The sequence below is a fragment of the Oryza sativa genome, chromosome 8 (assembly GCF_034140825.1).
Source record: "Oryza sativa Japonica Group chromosome 8, ASM3414082v1".
In the NCBI taxonomy this organism is placed as follows: domain Eukaryota; kingdom Viridiplantae; phylum Streptophyta; class Magnoliopsida; order Poales; family Poaceae; genus Oryza; species Oryza sativa.
The window spans coordinates 4,893,263-4,906,028 of record NC_089042.1 but is presented as its reverse complement, the minus strand read 5'-3'; the positions used below and the strand labels follow the sequence as shown (position 1 = coordinate 4,906,028).

General features: G+C 44.7%; 2 protein-coding genes across 3 annotated transcripts; both read left to right on the top strand.

Moving 5' to 3' along the window:
• Positions 1-1,739: 1,739 nt before the first annotated feature.
• Positions 1,740-3,082, top strand: LOC107281872 (uncharacterized). Its single transcript, XM_015793606.3, has 2 exons — positions 1,740-2,535; positions 2,637-3,082. Exons 1-2 carry the CDS (start codon positions 1,903-1,905, stop codon positions 2,856-2,858), a joined length of 855 nt encoding a protein of 284 aa, XP_015649092.1. The 5' UTR covers positions 1,740-1,902; the 3' UTR covers positions 2,859-3,082.
• Positions 3,083-6,118: 3,036 nt separating this feature from the next.
• On the top strand, positions 6,119-7,428 carry LOC107277247 (uncharacterized). Of its 2 annotated transcripts, none has more exons than XM_015793593.3 (3): positions 6,119-6,355; positions 6,506-6,788; positions 7,034-7,428. In XM_015793593.3, the coding sequence occupies exons 1-3, from the start codon at positions 6,288-6,290 to the stop codon at positions 7,247-7,249; spliced, it is 567 nt and encodes a 188-aa protein (XP_015649079.3). In that variant the 5' UTR covers positions 6,119-6,287; the 3' UTR covers positions 7,250-7,428. The 2 variants fall into 2 exon arrangements, with proteins under 2 accessions (XP_015649079.3, XP_015649080.3); XM_015793594.3 differs by having other exon boundaries at positions 6,147-6,355; positions 6,509-6,788.
• Positions 7,429-12,766: the final 5,338 nt, after the last annotated feature.

The following is a 12,766-nucleotide window of genomic DNA, read 5'->3' as shown; positions in this document are numbered from 1 at the left end:
TGGCTTATATTGAAGTATAAGATTAGTCTACCACAAAATTCACAAGCTATATAGGAAAAGAACAAAGGTAAAAGGAAGGGAAAATGTCATTTTGATCTGGACTGCCAGCAGTTAGAGAAGAGATAAGTACTTACTAAACAAAGAGATGATTAGATGATTAGTTTATCCAACGTAATATGCCATGAAGACAGACATGTGACTGTCCACGTCGATTGGTCCAAATAAACTTTCTATTTCGGTCATCCCAACACTTTCCTTTTCTTTTTCTTTTTTTTTTAAAGAAAGAGGGAAAGCATTTGTGTGCAGTATCGCGCCGCAGTATTATCTGGAGATATCATAACAGGGAGGCAAATAAACAACATTTGTCCAACTTTGTTTTCTTTTAACAAGAAAAGAGAGGATTGGATCAAATGATGATTTAGTTTTACAAGAAGAGCACAGATTTTATTTTCATTTTCTTTTGAACGTCAAGAGGACCCCAAGTTATTTAAGAGAGTAAGGGTGTGTTTAGTTTACGCCAAAATTGGAAGTTTGGTTGAAATTGGAACGATGTCATGGAAAAGTTGGAAGTTTGTGTGAGTAGGGGTGTGTTTAGTTCATGCCAAAATTAGAAGTTTGGTTGAAATTAGAACGATGTGATGAAAAAGTTAAAAGTTTGTGTGTGTAAGAAAGTTTTGATGTGATGGAAAAGTTGAAAGTTTGAAGAAAAAGTTAGAAACTAAACCGGGCCTAAGCATTGCGGTCTAGTTCAACAAGATTTGACGTGACATTTTCTTAATTCTCGGGAAATTAAAATTAAAAGAAAATGAAAGGAGATAGAGGGGCTGCAAGGACGTGATTGAACTTTTTATATATAGTCCAGATGCACAGTTAAGGAATTCAACGGTATCATAAACCCAAATGCATATATACAAGCTGCATAGATCCATGAAGATGAACGCATGGCGAATTGGCAAAATGCCAAGTCTAGTCTCTAGTACCCTTCAAGGTATGCTGGCTCCAAGGGCATTAAAAATCAGGGAGCGATTAATTAGTATACTTGATCGACGATAAGATTCATACAAGTGCTGAATTATCAATGATCGACGATTAATTAGTGCTAGCTAGCTGGAGTGGCTTATAATCCACCCTTTCTACCACCTGCAATTTCGAAAGGGATTGTTGATATACTCGTAATTTGGAGCAGGCGGTCAAATCCGTTATCTTTCGCTTTTGATCGTGATAGCTCTACGAAGATATGCGATTTGAGAAAATCCAGAAGTGATTGCCCATCGAACTATATACTGTATATTGCTGCTACTAATTTTTGTCTGAGAGAACATGGCACTACAATTATATATTGTTACACCGAGGAGTACTTGTATGGAACAAATAATGCTTTCTCCTATTTTGACTGAGCACGAGAGAAATTGTCTATACATCTCTCCCCCACTTTCTGTTCATTTGAAATTCCTGTTGTTGATAACTCGAGAAAAGAGAGACACTCCTGTATAGTTCTACAATTGAATAATAACATCAGAAGTAGCATTATTGTAAGCTGCAGCCGAACAAAGCTGAAACAAAGCACCCTATTTTGGATATAAAGATTATGATAGTACTAGTGTTGATGGGATTCTGCAAGTGACCCTTGGCTAAAAATTCAAAGGCTGTTCTTGTCAGAAATTCGGAATCATACGAAGATGATTGATAATAAACTGTCTCATTCCGAAAGTTGCAATGTGTCAAAAGTGGTAGGGATCGCTGTCCCCGTTTATATTATAAAGCGATGCGATGCCATGGCTAACCTCGCAAAGCATCGCGAGCTCGAGCGCTATCTAGCTGCAGCTTGCAGGTGTTCGTCCGGTCTCGTTCCAGTCCCCCCGGTCTCGGAGACGCCACCAAGCCCGATCAAGAGCCAAATTAATGGCGCAATCAAAGATGGCGGATGCCGTCCTGGCCGACGGCCGCGCCACCGGCTACACGCGGGAGCTCGCCGCGCCATCCGCTGATTGGTTTCTGCGCATGAGCCACGCCGGCGGCGGCCTTGGCGGGGGGAACGACTTCACCGGCAACGCCGTCGCGCTCTACTCCAGCGTCGGCGACTACGCGGGCGACCAACGCACGGTGCTCGTGGACATGGACCGCGTCGGCGAGCTTGTCCATGGCGAGGCCCGCAACACCGGCGCGCCTTACACCGGGGCAGGAGGCTTCGCGCGCGGCCACGTCGCGCTGCTCGTGGACCAGGACCGCGCCGGCGGGCTTCCCCTTGGTGGCGTGGCCGACTTCCTCGAGCGCGACACGGCCGAGCACTTCGCCGGGTTGGGCGCGCTCTACTCCAGCAACGGCGGTGGCGTCGCGCGCGCGCACGGACACGGTGCGCCAGCGCCACTCCTGGACAAGGACCGCGCCGGCGAGCTTCCCCTTGGCGGCGTGGCCGACTTCGTCGAGCGCGACATGGCCGCGCCCCACACCGTCGCCGGTGGCGTGCCCTTCGACAAGGCGCAGAGCGTGGGCACCGCGGCCGGAGCGGCGCCTTCCTCCCCGAACGCGGCGCAGGTAAACCACCCAAAATTCAGCTTCTTGAACATCTTTTCGTTTTGTTTTTTTAACTAATGTTCTTGTGGTCAACACGTTTCAATTATTCTCAATCCCCGCAGGTTACAATTGATGTGGATTTCGTTGCTGAGGCGATAGAGGCGAAGAGAGCAGTCGGCGGCCGTGGCAGCAACCTTGCTTCAGCCGTGGTGGGGATTGTCACCGCCTCATCTGCCGTCACCATGGTCGCCGCCGGCGATGTCAGCCCGCCGGTGGCATTCGGGCTCTTCGTCCTCATGATCGCCGGACTCTCGCTGGCGGTCTCCGGCGTTCGCCGTGTGTGAAGTCGAAGGGATATATCGTCAATAGGCTATGGAGCATGTGTGAGTGTGTGGGGTCAACTCCCTCTTGTCTGTGGCTAATCGATTAAATAATCTGGGAGGAAATGGTAGGTTTCAACATGGTGAATGGTGATCGATGGATGTTTTAAAGGTTTCGTGTGGGATGATTTTTAACATGCTCATGGCGAATTTTGCTGAAAGTTCAAATTCTCAGGATTTCTCTCTTTCATGATATATGTACGCTCCAGAATTTCTCTCTTTCATGATCCTACTAGAATTGTATTGCGTTCTGATAAAATCTCCTCGAAAAGGATTTCTTCGTACGAAAGCATATAACAGGAATAAATATAGAACACACACGCCATATTTTTCAACATTTGCGGTTTGGTCTGCCTACAGAGGAAAAATCCAATAAAGAGACAGAAGCACATTCCAGCTGTTCTGTGATAGAAATGGGCAAGTGGCTATCCCATTCGTCCTGTTCAGATTGAGATGTCGAGAGCTTAAAGGCGGTTTTTTTTTTTTGAGTTCTGAGATGATTACCAGAAACAAACTTAATTAAGGCTGTATTTAGTTCACATAAAAATTAAAAGTTTAGTTGAAATTGAAAAAATGTGACGGAATAGTTAAAAGTTTGCATGTGTTCAAAAGTTTTGATGTGATATAAAAGTTGGAGGTTTAAAGAATAACTTTGGTATTAAACACGGCGTAACCTTGGTGTTCATCTTGTCCTATTAATAGATACTAATTTCACCGATTACACGATGTTTTTGTGATGCTTAGCGGAAGCTTAATAAGCCTAATTTCGACTTTAGTCCAATCCGTAGTACTATTGTGGTAAACCTGGTGTCGTCACGATAAGGTCAGCTTGCTTAGCTAGAGGCTAGATAGAGCTCACTGTCACTGCTGACTTCACGAAAGGGTATTGAGCCAATTGTGTGATTGAACGTCTCGTTCATCCTTCTCAGGCAGACGCAACAAAGTACCGCTGCCACGAAACAGAGATATCGATAATGTAGGATGTGGTTAGGATAAAGGGGTAAAATTTTCTGCCGTGTCACATCGAATATACGGACACACATTTCAATTTCAAGTATTAAATGTAGTCTATAATAAAATAAATTACAGATTCCGCCTGTAAACTGCGAGACGAATTTATTAAGTCTAATTAATTCATCATTAGCAGATATTTACTGTAGCATCACATTGTCAAATCATGGAGCAATTAGGCTTAAAAGATTAGCCTCGCAATTCAGCAATCTATGTAATTAATTTTTTTTATATATTTAATACATCATGCGTGTGTCCAAATATTCGATGTGACAAGGTGAAAAAACTTGCCAGGGAATCTAATCAGGCCCGTATAGCATAATAACTAATAATGTGAGTTTCAGATTTTAGAACGGAACCTTCAAGTTTGAAACCTGAAGAACTTGCTAAGCTGGTGGTAATTCCATGCCGGGTTTGTTTCACCGATTAGATTATGTTTGACAATGTGCTTAGCGCAAGCTTAGTGAGCCTAATTCTGCAGTATTATATTAATCATGGCCTCGCCATTGTCATACGTAATACAACTACAGTCAGGTCTTGCTTAATTAGGTGTTGTCACTGTCGACAAACTCCTCAGATGTACTATTCTATTTGTGGATCCTGACACGCAGATCTATTTGATGAATATGTTTCCTAATTGTTCTCCAAGATAAGTTAATTAGCAATATGGTGAAGAAAAGTTTTGGCACAGCAAACCAGGACACAGTTTCACAAATGGATTTATCAGCCATGTACTCTTAAGTTGATTTTATGCACTTTCAAGATTGTGGATGGGGCCATCACACAGATTCTTGGAATTTTAACTTTTATTAAGAGTTTCAGAACTGAACTGGCTCATGTGATGTGAGTTTTGGATTTTCTAAACTGAATCCTCATGTTTTAGACCTGATCGTTCCGAAAACACTTTCAGTATAGGTGACTTGGCCGATGTGTCTTTGGAGATGAAAATAAGATAATGGATGGATCTTTCAACTAGTGTTTCCATGCTTCACCCTTCCGTTTCCAAAGCAGAGTTTAAAAAAAGAAGCGAATATTAGCCCACCACCTTGTGGAGCTAACCAGAGATCTGTGGGCGTTTTCCCAAAGCAGAGTTCTTTTCCCTTAATTTCAGAATGATGGATGTCTTGGTGTTATTTGCTTAGGTGTTGTTTGGATCATCGGATGTTTGACACTAATTTAGAGTATTAAAAATATACTACTTATAAAACTAATTACATAAATAAGAGCTAATTCATGAGACAAATTTTCTAAGCCTAATTAATTCATAATTAGAGAATGTTTACTGTAGTATCACATAGGCTAATCATGAATTAATTAGGCTCAATAGATTAGTCTCGTGAATTAGTCAAGGATTATGGAATGAGTTTTATCACTAATCTACGTTTAATACTTCTAATTAGTGTCAAACATCCGATATGATAGGGACTAAAAAATTTAATTTTAGTTCCATCCAAACAACTTTTTTTTTTTAAGAATCAAACAGAGTATGATCAAATCTGTATGGAGTGAGTACTAAAATACTATTCATTGCAGTCTCGTCTAGTCGCTCAGATTTCTTTCCTTATTTCTTTTCCTGCAACGAATCCGGAATTCACCATCACCATGAAGGGGTGGTACACACTTACCAAAATAAGCACAGTTTTAGCATTGTTCATGTTCAACATTTAACCGTTCATCTTATTTAAAAAAGATTATGATTAGTATTTTTATTGTTATTAGATGATAAAACATGAATAGTACTTTATGTGTGACTAATTTTTTTAAAAAAATTATAAATTTTTTAAATAAGATAGATGGTCAAAGCGCTGTACACGAATATCTATGGCTGCACTTATTTTGGGACAGTACTCCTTATTTCACCTCGCCTGACTGCTCCATCCAACACACAGGTTGCACCGATTTCGATAGAAATTCTGCGAATTTTGTTTGAATTTTTCGTCATTCTGAACAGGGCACTGACTGGGCCAAGCACTTGATTGGATGAGGCCTCAGGGCAGCTGGGTAAAGGCGGCTGGCTTCACCGTCGTCCTCTTCGCGGTCGGCGTCGGCATCAGCCTCGGTCGGGGTCGGATCGGGCCCCACCCCCTCCCACCGTCGACGTCTTGGCGGTCAGCGTCGGCATCAGCCTCGGTCGAGTTCGGGCTCACCCCCCCTCCCCCTTGGCGCACACGTAAGCCCTCGGTCGAGTTCGGCATTACAGTAGCTTTTTTAGCAGAACATTTCGACAAACCCCCGGCGCTTGCAGTTGCAGGTTGCGTCCCGCGGCTTCCTAGCGCACCCTGTATATACAAGGGACACCGGCCTCTGCCTCACCCCAACCACCACACCAATCTCCTCCCATTTGAATCCTATCTAACAAATCGCATCGCCCAATCGGATCGGATGGCTTCCGCTGCCAACGTGAAGCTTGAGGATCTCGGCGCCGCCGTCGACGAGCTCGACCAGATCAGGCAAGTGCTTCTCCTCCTCTCCCCTTCAATTGGTTCTAGTCTAGCCTCGTACGTGACCATTATTTCATCCCCATTTCCTTGTTCTGATTTCCACCGTGGAGTTTCTCCCGTACAGCAAGATTTTGATGTTAATGGTGGTGGTGTTTGCAGCAGCGGATCTAGAGCTCATCACCTCGTGGAGCACACTTCAAGCTCGAGCGTTCCAAGCTCGGTCATGGACGTTCAATCACTGCTTCCCCAAGCCATGACCATGAGTATCTCCACGCCTGAGCTGCTCTTGCCCCTCGGCGAGGGGACTCTGGACGACGTCGACGACCTCCTCACGCGCGAGCTGCGCGTGCCGTTCTTGGCTCTGGGCGCCGCCGCCGCGCCCTACTCCGGCAACGGCAGCGACGGCGGCTTCGCGCGCGAGCACGGCATGGATGCTGAGCAGGTAATTAAACCACCAAACTCTGTTCAGCTCCGCCCTTTTGTTTCAGTGTTAGTGCTAATTTTCGCTCACTGCCCAGTGGACCCGAACAGTTATTTTTTGTTTATTTTTCGCGGGGACCATCTCCTTTTCTTCAACTGCTTGTGTTTATTTACTACTCGTACGAATCGTCTTCTTTTTTCTCTCTCTCTCTCTCTTTTTTTTTGCGAGAAGTTCTACACGTTTCAATTACGCTATCGACCCTGCAGGTTAAGATTGATATTCCCAGTGGAGCGGCAAACGCAGCCGCGGACGCAGATGCTCGCGGCGGCAACCTTGCTTCGGCCGTAATCGGGATCGCCGCTGCCTCATTTGCGGTAACTATGCTCGCCGCCGGCGCCATCAGTCCGCCGCTGACATTTGGTCTCTTTGTGCTTCTGCTCGGCGGCCTCTCTCTTGCTGTCTCCGGTGTTCGTCGTTCGTAAGGGGATTGGTCAAATTCCTCTTTGTATCTTTCTTTCTTTCTTTCTTTCTTTATTTCCATGGCATTTTTCATATTGAATAATGGGGGAAGGAAATGGTACGAGTCAATGTGGTGAACTTGGTTGACATGGGATGATTTAACATGCTCCTGCCTAATTTTGGCCCCGTTTAGTTCCCCAAATTTTTTTTCCAAAAACATCACATCGAATCTTTGAACATATGCATGAAGTATTAAATATAGATAAATAAAAAAACTAATTGCACAATTAGGCAGGAAATCACGAGACGAATCTTTTAAGCCTAATTAGTCCATGATTAGCCATAAGTGCTACAGTAACCCACATGTGCTAATGACGGATTAATTAGGCTCAAAAGATTCGTCTCGCGGTTTCCAGACGAGTTATGAAATTAGTTTTTTTATTCGTGTCCAAAAATTCTTTCCAATATCCGGTCAAACATCCGATGTGACATCCAAAATTTTTTTTTCGCGAACTAAACAGGCCCTTTGTTGCCAGGTTCAAACTCTCTCGGCTCATTATAAAAAAACGTGAATATTAGGGAAGGACCTAATATCAAATACTCCCTCCATTCCATAATATAAGGCACAACCATTTTTTTAGATGTTTCATAATATAAGGCATGCATGCATGTAGTCAATTAACTATGGCCCCTTCTCTATTAAATTATTACATTTTTAAATTCTCCACTCTCATGTTCTCTAATTCTATTGGATGCATGTATTGTATCATGAAGACTAGTTTCTTAATTCAATAATGAACGGAGTTGATTGAAGGCTCGTCCGGCTCGTCTTCATCATCTTGAGTGGCTCCCCACTCAATCTTGGAATAGGTGCGCTTGGATTCTTCTACTTCATCATCACTTATGTTGACGACCGGAGGATCCGCTAGGGCTGGGGTAACTTCTTTTTCCACCACACGGACCTTTGGCGCCAATTGGTAGCGAGGGACAAATAGAGCTCTCTTCCTTGCGGTAAGACGAATCCTGGCCTTCTGCGGTGGTGCTTCTCCCTTCAATGCGGCTAGTTCCTTCTCCAAACGATCCACTTTGTCCTCTAACTTGCAAATCTTGCCACGATTCCGGTCTTCACGATCTTGAGCTGCTAACACAGTCTCCGCACGGGTTTCATCCATAGCCCACAGCATCTCAACCAAATGCCTCGTGGTAGCATCATTCTCAATTCCCTCAGTCTCAAGGTAGCTGCCACGGTCACTTCCCTGTGGTTGGCGAGGATGGTAGCGATACTCAGTGTCGGCCAACTGATCACTGTAGCGATCGCGGAGCTCTCCTATGGCGATCCTTGCCACCTCCTGACATGCATGGATGTAGTTTCTTCCTCCAGCTTCGAACATCACTGAGGGGATATCTTCACTATTACTGTTCAAGGTGACTTTGACTCGGCACTTCTCTTCGTGACGATCATGAGGAATCTGGGCATAAAAAGGGGCAGTCCCAAATCCTATGGCAAAGGACATCGTACGCATCTCCTAGACAAATCCCTCAACACCAAACAAGTACTCAGGCTTGTAACGCGACATCTAAAGACAAGTGAAAGGAGGGAGTTAAGACATTTATCCAATTAATAGCACAAGTTTTTGGATTAATTTGAATAAAGTTAGAAAATCAAAGTAAAAGGTAAGTAAATAAAGTAAACCAAGCTTGCAAGATAAGTTGAAACAGTTGGAAATAAGGTCACAAATTTTGTACTTTTGAACAACAGGTTCCAAAGAAATAAAACAAAGTTATAAAATCAACATGCTAAATTTATTTAATTGCAGCAAGATTAAATAAAACAATATTGTAAAACTTTTGCTGGTAAATGAGCCATTAGTACAGTAATAGATGTACATTACTAATAACACTGGAATAAATTTTGAATGAGAACCACTAAAAGAGATTATGAAGTGCATGTGCTATTAGTTTGGTTTAATTAAAAGAGAAGGGGAGGAGAACAGTTCTATTTTTCCAATATTTTTAGAGGGCTTCTATGGGTAACCATTTGGCATAACCTAGGGTCAAGGAGGCTCTGATACCAACTTGTCACGCCCGGAATTTCTATCCAAAATTCCAAACGCTTACATGTGTGTGAACCCTCGTCCAGGAATCAGCCGAGGCACACAATAACAAATTGATAATAGAGTACAATTATTACTCTAATTAATAAGCGAATAAAATGTCATTACAGAGGTAGATAGTTCCTCTCAATCAATAAAGATCTAAGCAGCGGAAAGAAAAGATAAACGGCGCAGACGGCTCCACTCCACAGGCAGCTTGACCAGGGCTACACCTAATCCTCCACACCATCAGCATCACTGTAGAACTCTTCCTCTGATGAATGATTGCAAGGTGAGTATATGACATACTCAGCAAGCCACGCAGCAAATATGCAAGTGCACAGGATAACAAAGGATGGCATAGTAGGGTTTCATTTGCATAAACAGCATTTAATAAACATTTCGGAATTTAATAAAACAGTTAAGTAATAATTAAACAATATTAATCCAATGCTATACAGCATACCCTGTTGTATAGGTCCAACCATTCTGAACAACCATACACGGCTGTACAGATCTATCTCCAAACCAGGAATATACCATTCCAAACCAGGAGCTAAACAAATTATTACTAGTTATAGCATCTTTTATTATGATGAGAGGTGTGAAACTAATCACGAAAGACATTGTTAGACCCGCCCGTAACCGCGGGCACGGCTATTCGAATAGTTTTACTCTGGCCAGAGGTGTACCACTGTACCCACAAGACACAGCCCCACAATATGTCACCATGTGCCTCAATACCACCACGGTACCTCGGAAAGGAGCTGTGACAATACCCCTCGCACAACACAATCCACCACAGGGCACCTTTCCTAGATCATAATCACCCCCTTATAAACAAGGCATGGACTCCCCAGCGACCCCCGTGGGCTTATCTCCGCCACTTCTCAGTCTGGTGCTCCGCAATGAACCATGCTATACAAAAGGTAAAGCCGTTGCCCACGCTGGCTTGTGGTTGGCACGGTTAATGTTTCACAACCGAAACTCGTGAACCGGTCCTTAATTGCCATGAGCACGACTCTCAAAACCATGTGCTCACAACCCACCATTATCAAGTTTTAGTTGGCAAGTAATTAATTAACCAATCACGATTGACCATCGTGAGCTATCATTAAGCCATCATTAAATAATAATGAGTCATAAGTTATCCCAATAGTGTGCTAATGTTTCTAAGCATGGCTAAGCAATCATATCTAATATCTAGCTGAACCAATATATATATAGCCCAACTAGTCAAGTTATAATAACCCAAGGTATCAAGGAATAAAGTAATCAAGAACAAAAAGGGCTATAACAAACAATAGGTTAATTCCACCCAATGACATTCGAAAATAAATGCATGTTGATCCTATTTAAAGCTTTAAACGGGATCAACATGCTCAAAGGGTTGTTTGGGATCTGTGTGACTTGCCTTGCTGGCCTTGGAACTCTTCAAATTCTTCTCCTGCGAAAACGGACTCTCCGGAAACGTCGGAATCTAAACAAAAAGGAGCAAAATCACCAAACAGCACATAAACAAGCATGAACAGTACATGTGGATATTTTTAACATGTAGATCTCAATTTTAGAAAAATGTAGTGACTTGAACCAACTAAATCCGAGCTAAGATGAATTAGTTATGAATTTTTAAAGATTAAATCGGATTAAAACACTTATATGGATTTTAATTGAATTATGACGCAATAATGAATTATTTTTGAAAAGGAAAAAGGAATTATTGCGTCAGCGGCTAGGGTTTGCGGTGGACCGGGTGCACGGCGGCGGCTCACGGAAACGAACGGCCGAGATCGATCTTATCCAAAACGAACGGCCGAGATCGAACGGTCCACGACCGGGCCACGGCGGACGGCGACGATGACGTCAGCGGTGACGTCACCTCCGGCGGCGGCTCGAGCGCGCAAGCTCGCCGGCGAACGACGGCGCGAGGATGCGAACGGAGGGCACCAGCACGTAGAGAGCGACGCGGCAAACTCACCGATGACCAAAACAGTGGCGAAAGAAGAACGGACGGCGGCGGCGTCGAGGAAAAGGCGGCGGAGACCTTCGGCTTGACGACGACGGCGATGCTCCGGCGGTCAACAGCGACGGCGAAGGAGCGGACGAGGACGGCGACGCGACGGCGACCACGATGGCGACCTCCCCGAGCGACGGCGATGACTGGAACGACGGCTGCACATGGCTGGAGCGGCGGTGACGACGGCGGCGCGAGGCTACACGGTGCTAGGGCGCTACCGACGGCGAGAGGCGAAAGCAAGGGTGGCGGCGGGTAGCGGCGGGCTTGGGGGTCCTTTTATAGGGGTTGGAAGGCGGCGGCGAAGGCCCACGGTGACCGGCGACGCGAAGGAAAGATTAGGGTTCGGAGGAAAGGGTTCGATCCGAATCGAACTCGAATCCACGGATTTCCAAACGAAATTAGCCGACGATTCCAAAAGAGAAAAGGTAGAGGAGATCTCGGGAAACATTTCCCCTCAATCGATTTCACCGGATCGGGAAAGGCGCGGCCGAATTTGGAAGGAGACGGCGGCACGGCTTGGCTAGGGTTCGGGCAGCGGCGGCCGAAGGAAGACGACGAGTCCGACAGGTGGGACCCACCTGTCAGCGACAGCGAGCGCGCGCGTGAGCGGCTCGGCTGCGGACTGGGCCGACTTGGGCCGGGGAGAGAGAGAAGGTTTTGGGCCGACTTTCGGCCCAAAGCCAAAAGAGACTTTTAAAAACCTTTTTCAATTAAATTATTCATGAAATGCAATTCCATTTATTAAAAATACTTCCTTAGCTCAAATAAATCCCAGAAAAATCTAGGAATTAAAGAATTAAGCAAAGTATTTAATGAAATTTTATCTGGCCCCATTTTATATTGGAATTTATTAATTAAAATTAGATCTTCTCTTCTAGACTTTTAAAATAAATTCTAATAATTCCAATTAGACAACAATTTATATATTTAGGATTTTTAGGGTGTGACATTCTATCTTCAGATAGAGAATTCGGATCCTGTCTTTGTTGTTCCTGAGGAACAACCAGACAAGATTTCGTCTTGGACCGCAAAGCCTACCTTGACCCCTGCCCTTCGGTTCTTCGTCGAGGCCATCGATGACCTCCGAGTACGAGGTTTGTCGGGGTATGAAGTCGCTGCCAACTTCGTTGGTAGGCGAATCCAGCCGCTCCAGGCTCGAGCTCATCCAGCCTTTGACTATTCTGGGCCGGAGGACACGACCCGGGTTTCTCCTCGGGGTATTTTTCTTGTGTTTGATTTGACCTCCTTATAGGCATGCTCCTCCTGGCTTACCGAATTCCGGTTCTTGACTTGCAGGCTTGAACAGCGAAACGGTGGAGCGCTGCGTCGGCCAACTGATGATCAACAGCCCGACAACGGCAAGCGACATCCCCGTCCCCCTTTGTGAGAAGGAGGCGGCCGATCGTGAAACCGCAATCAACGTGAGTGTA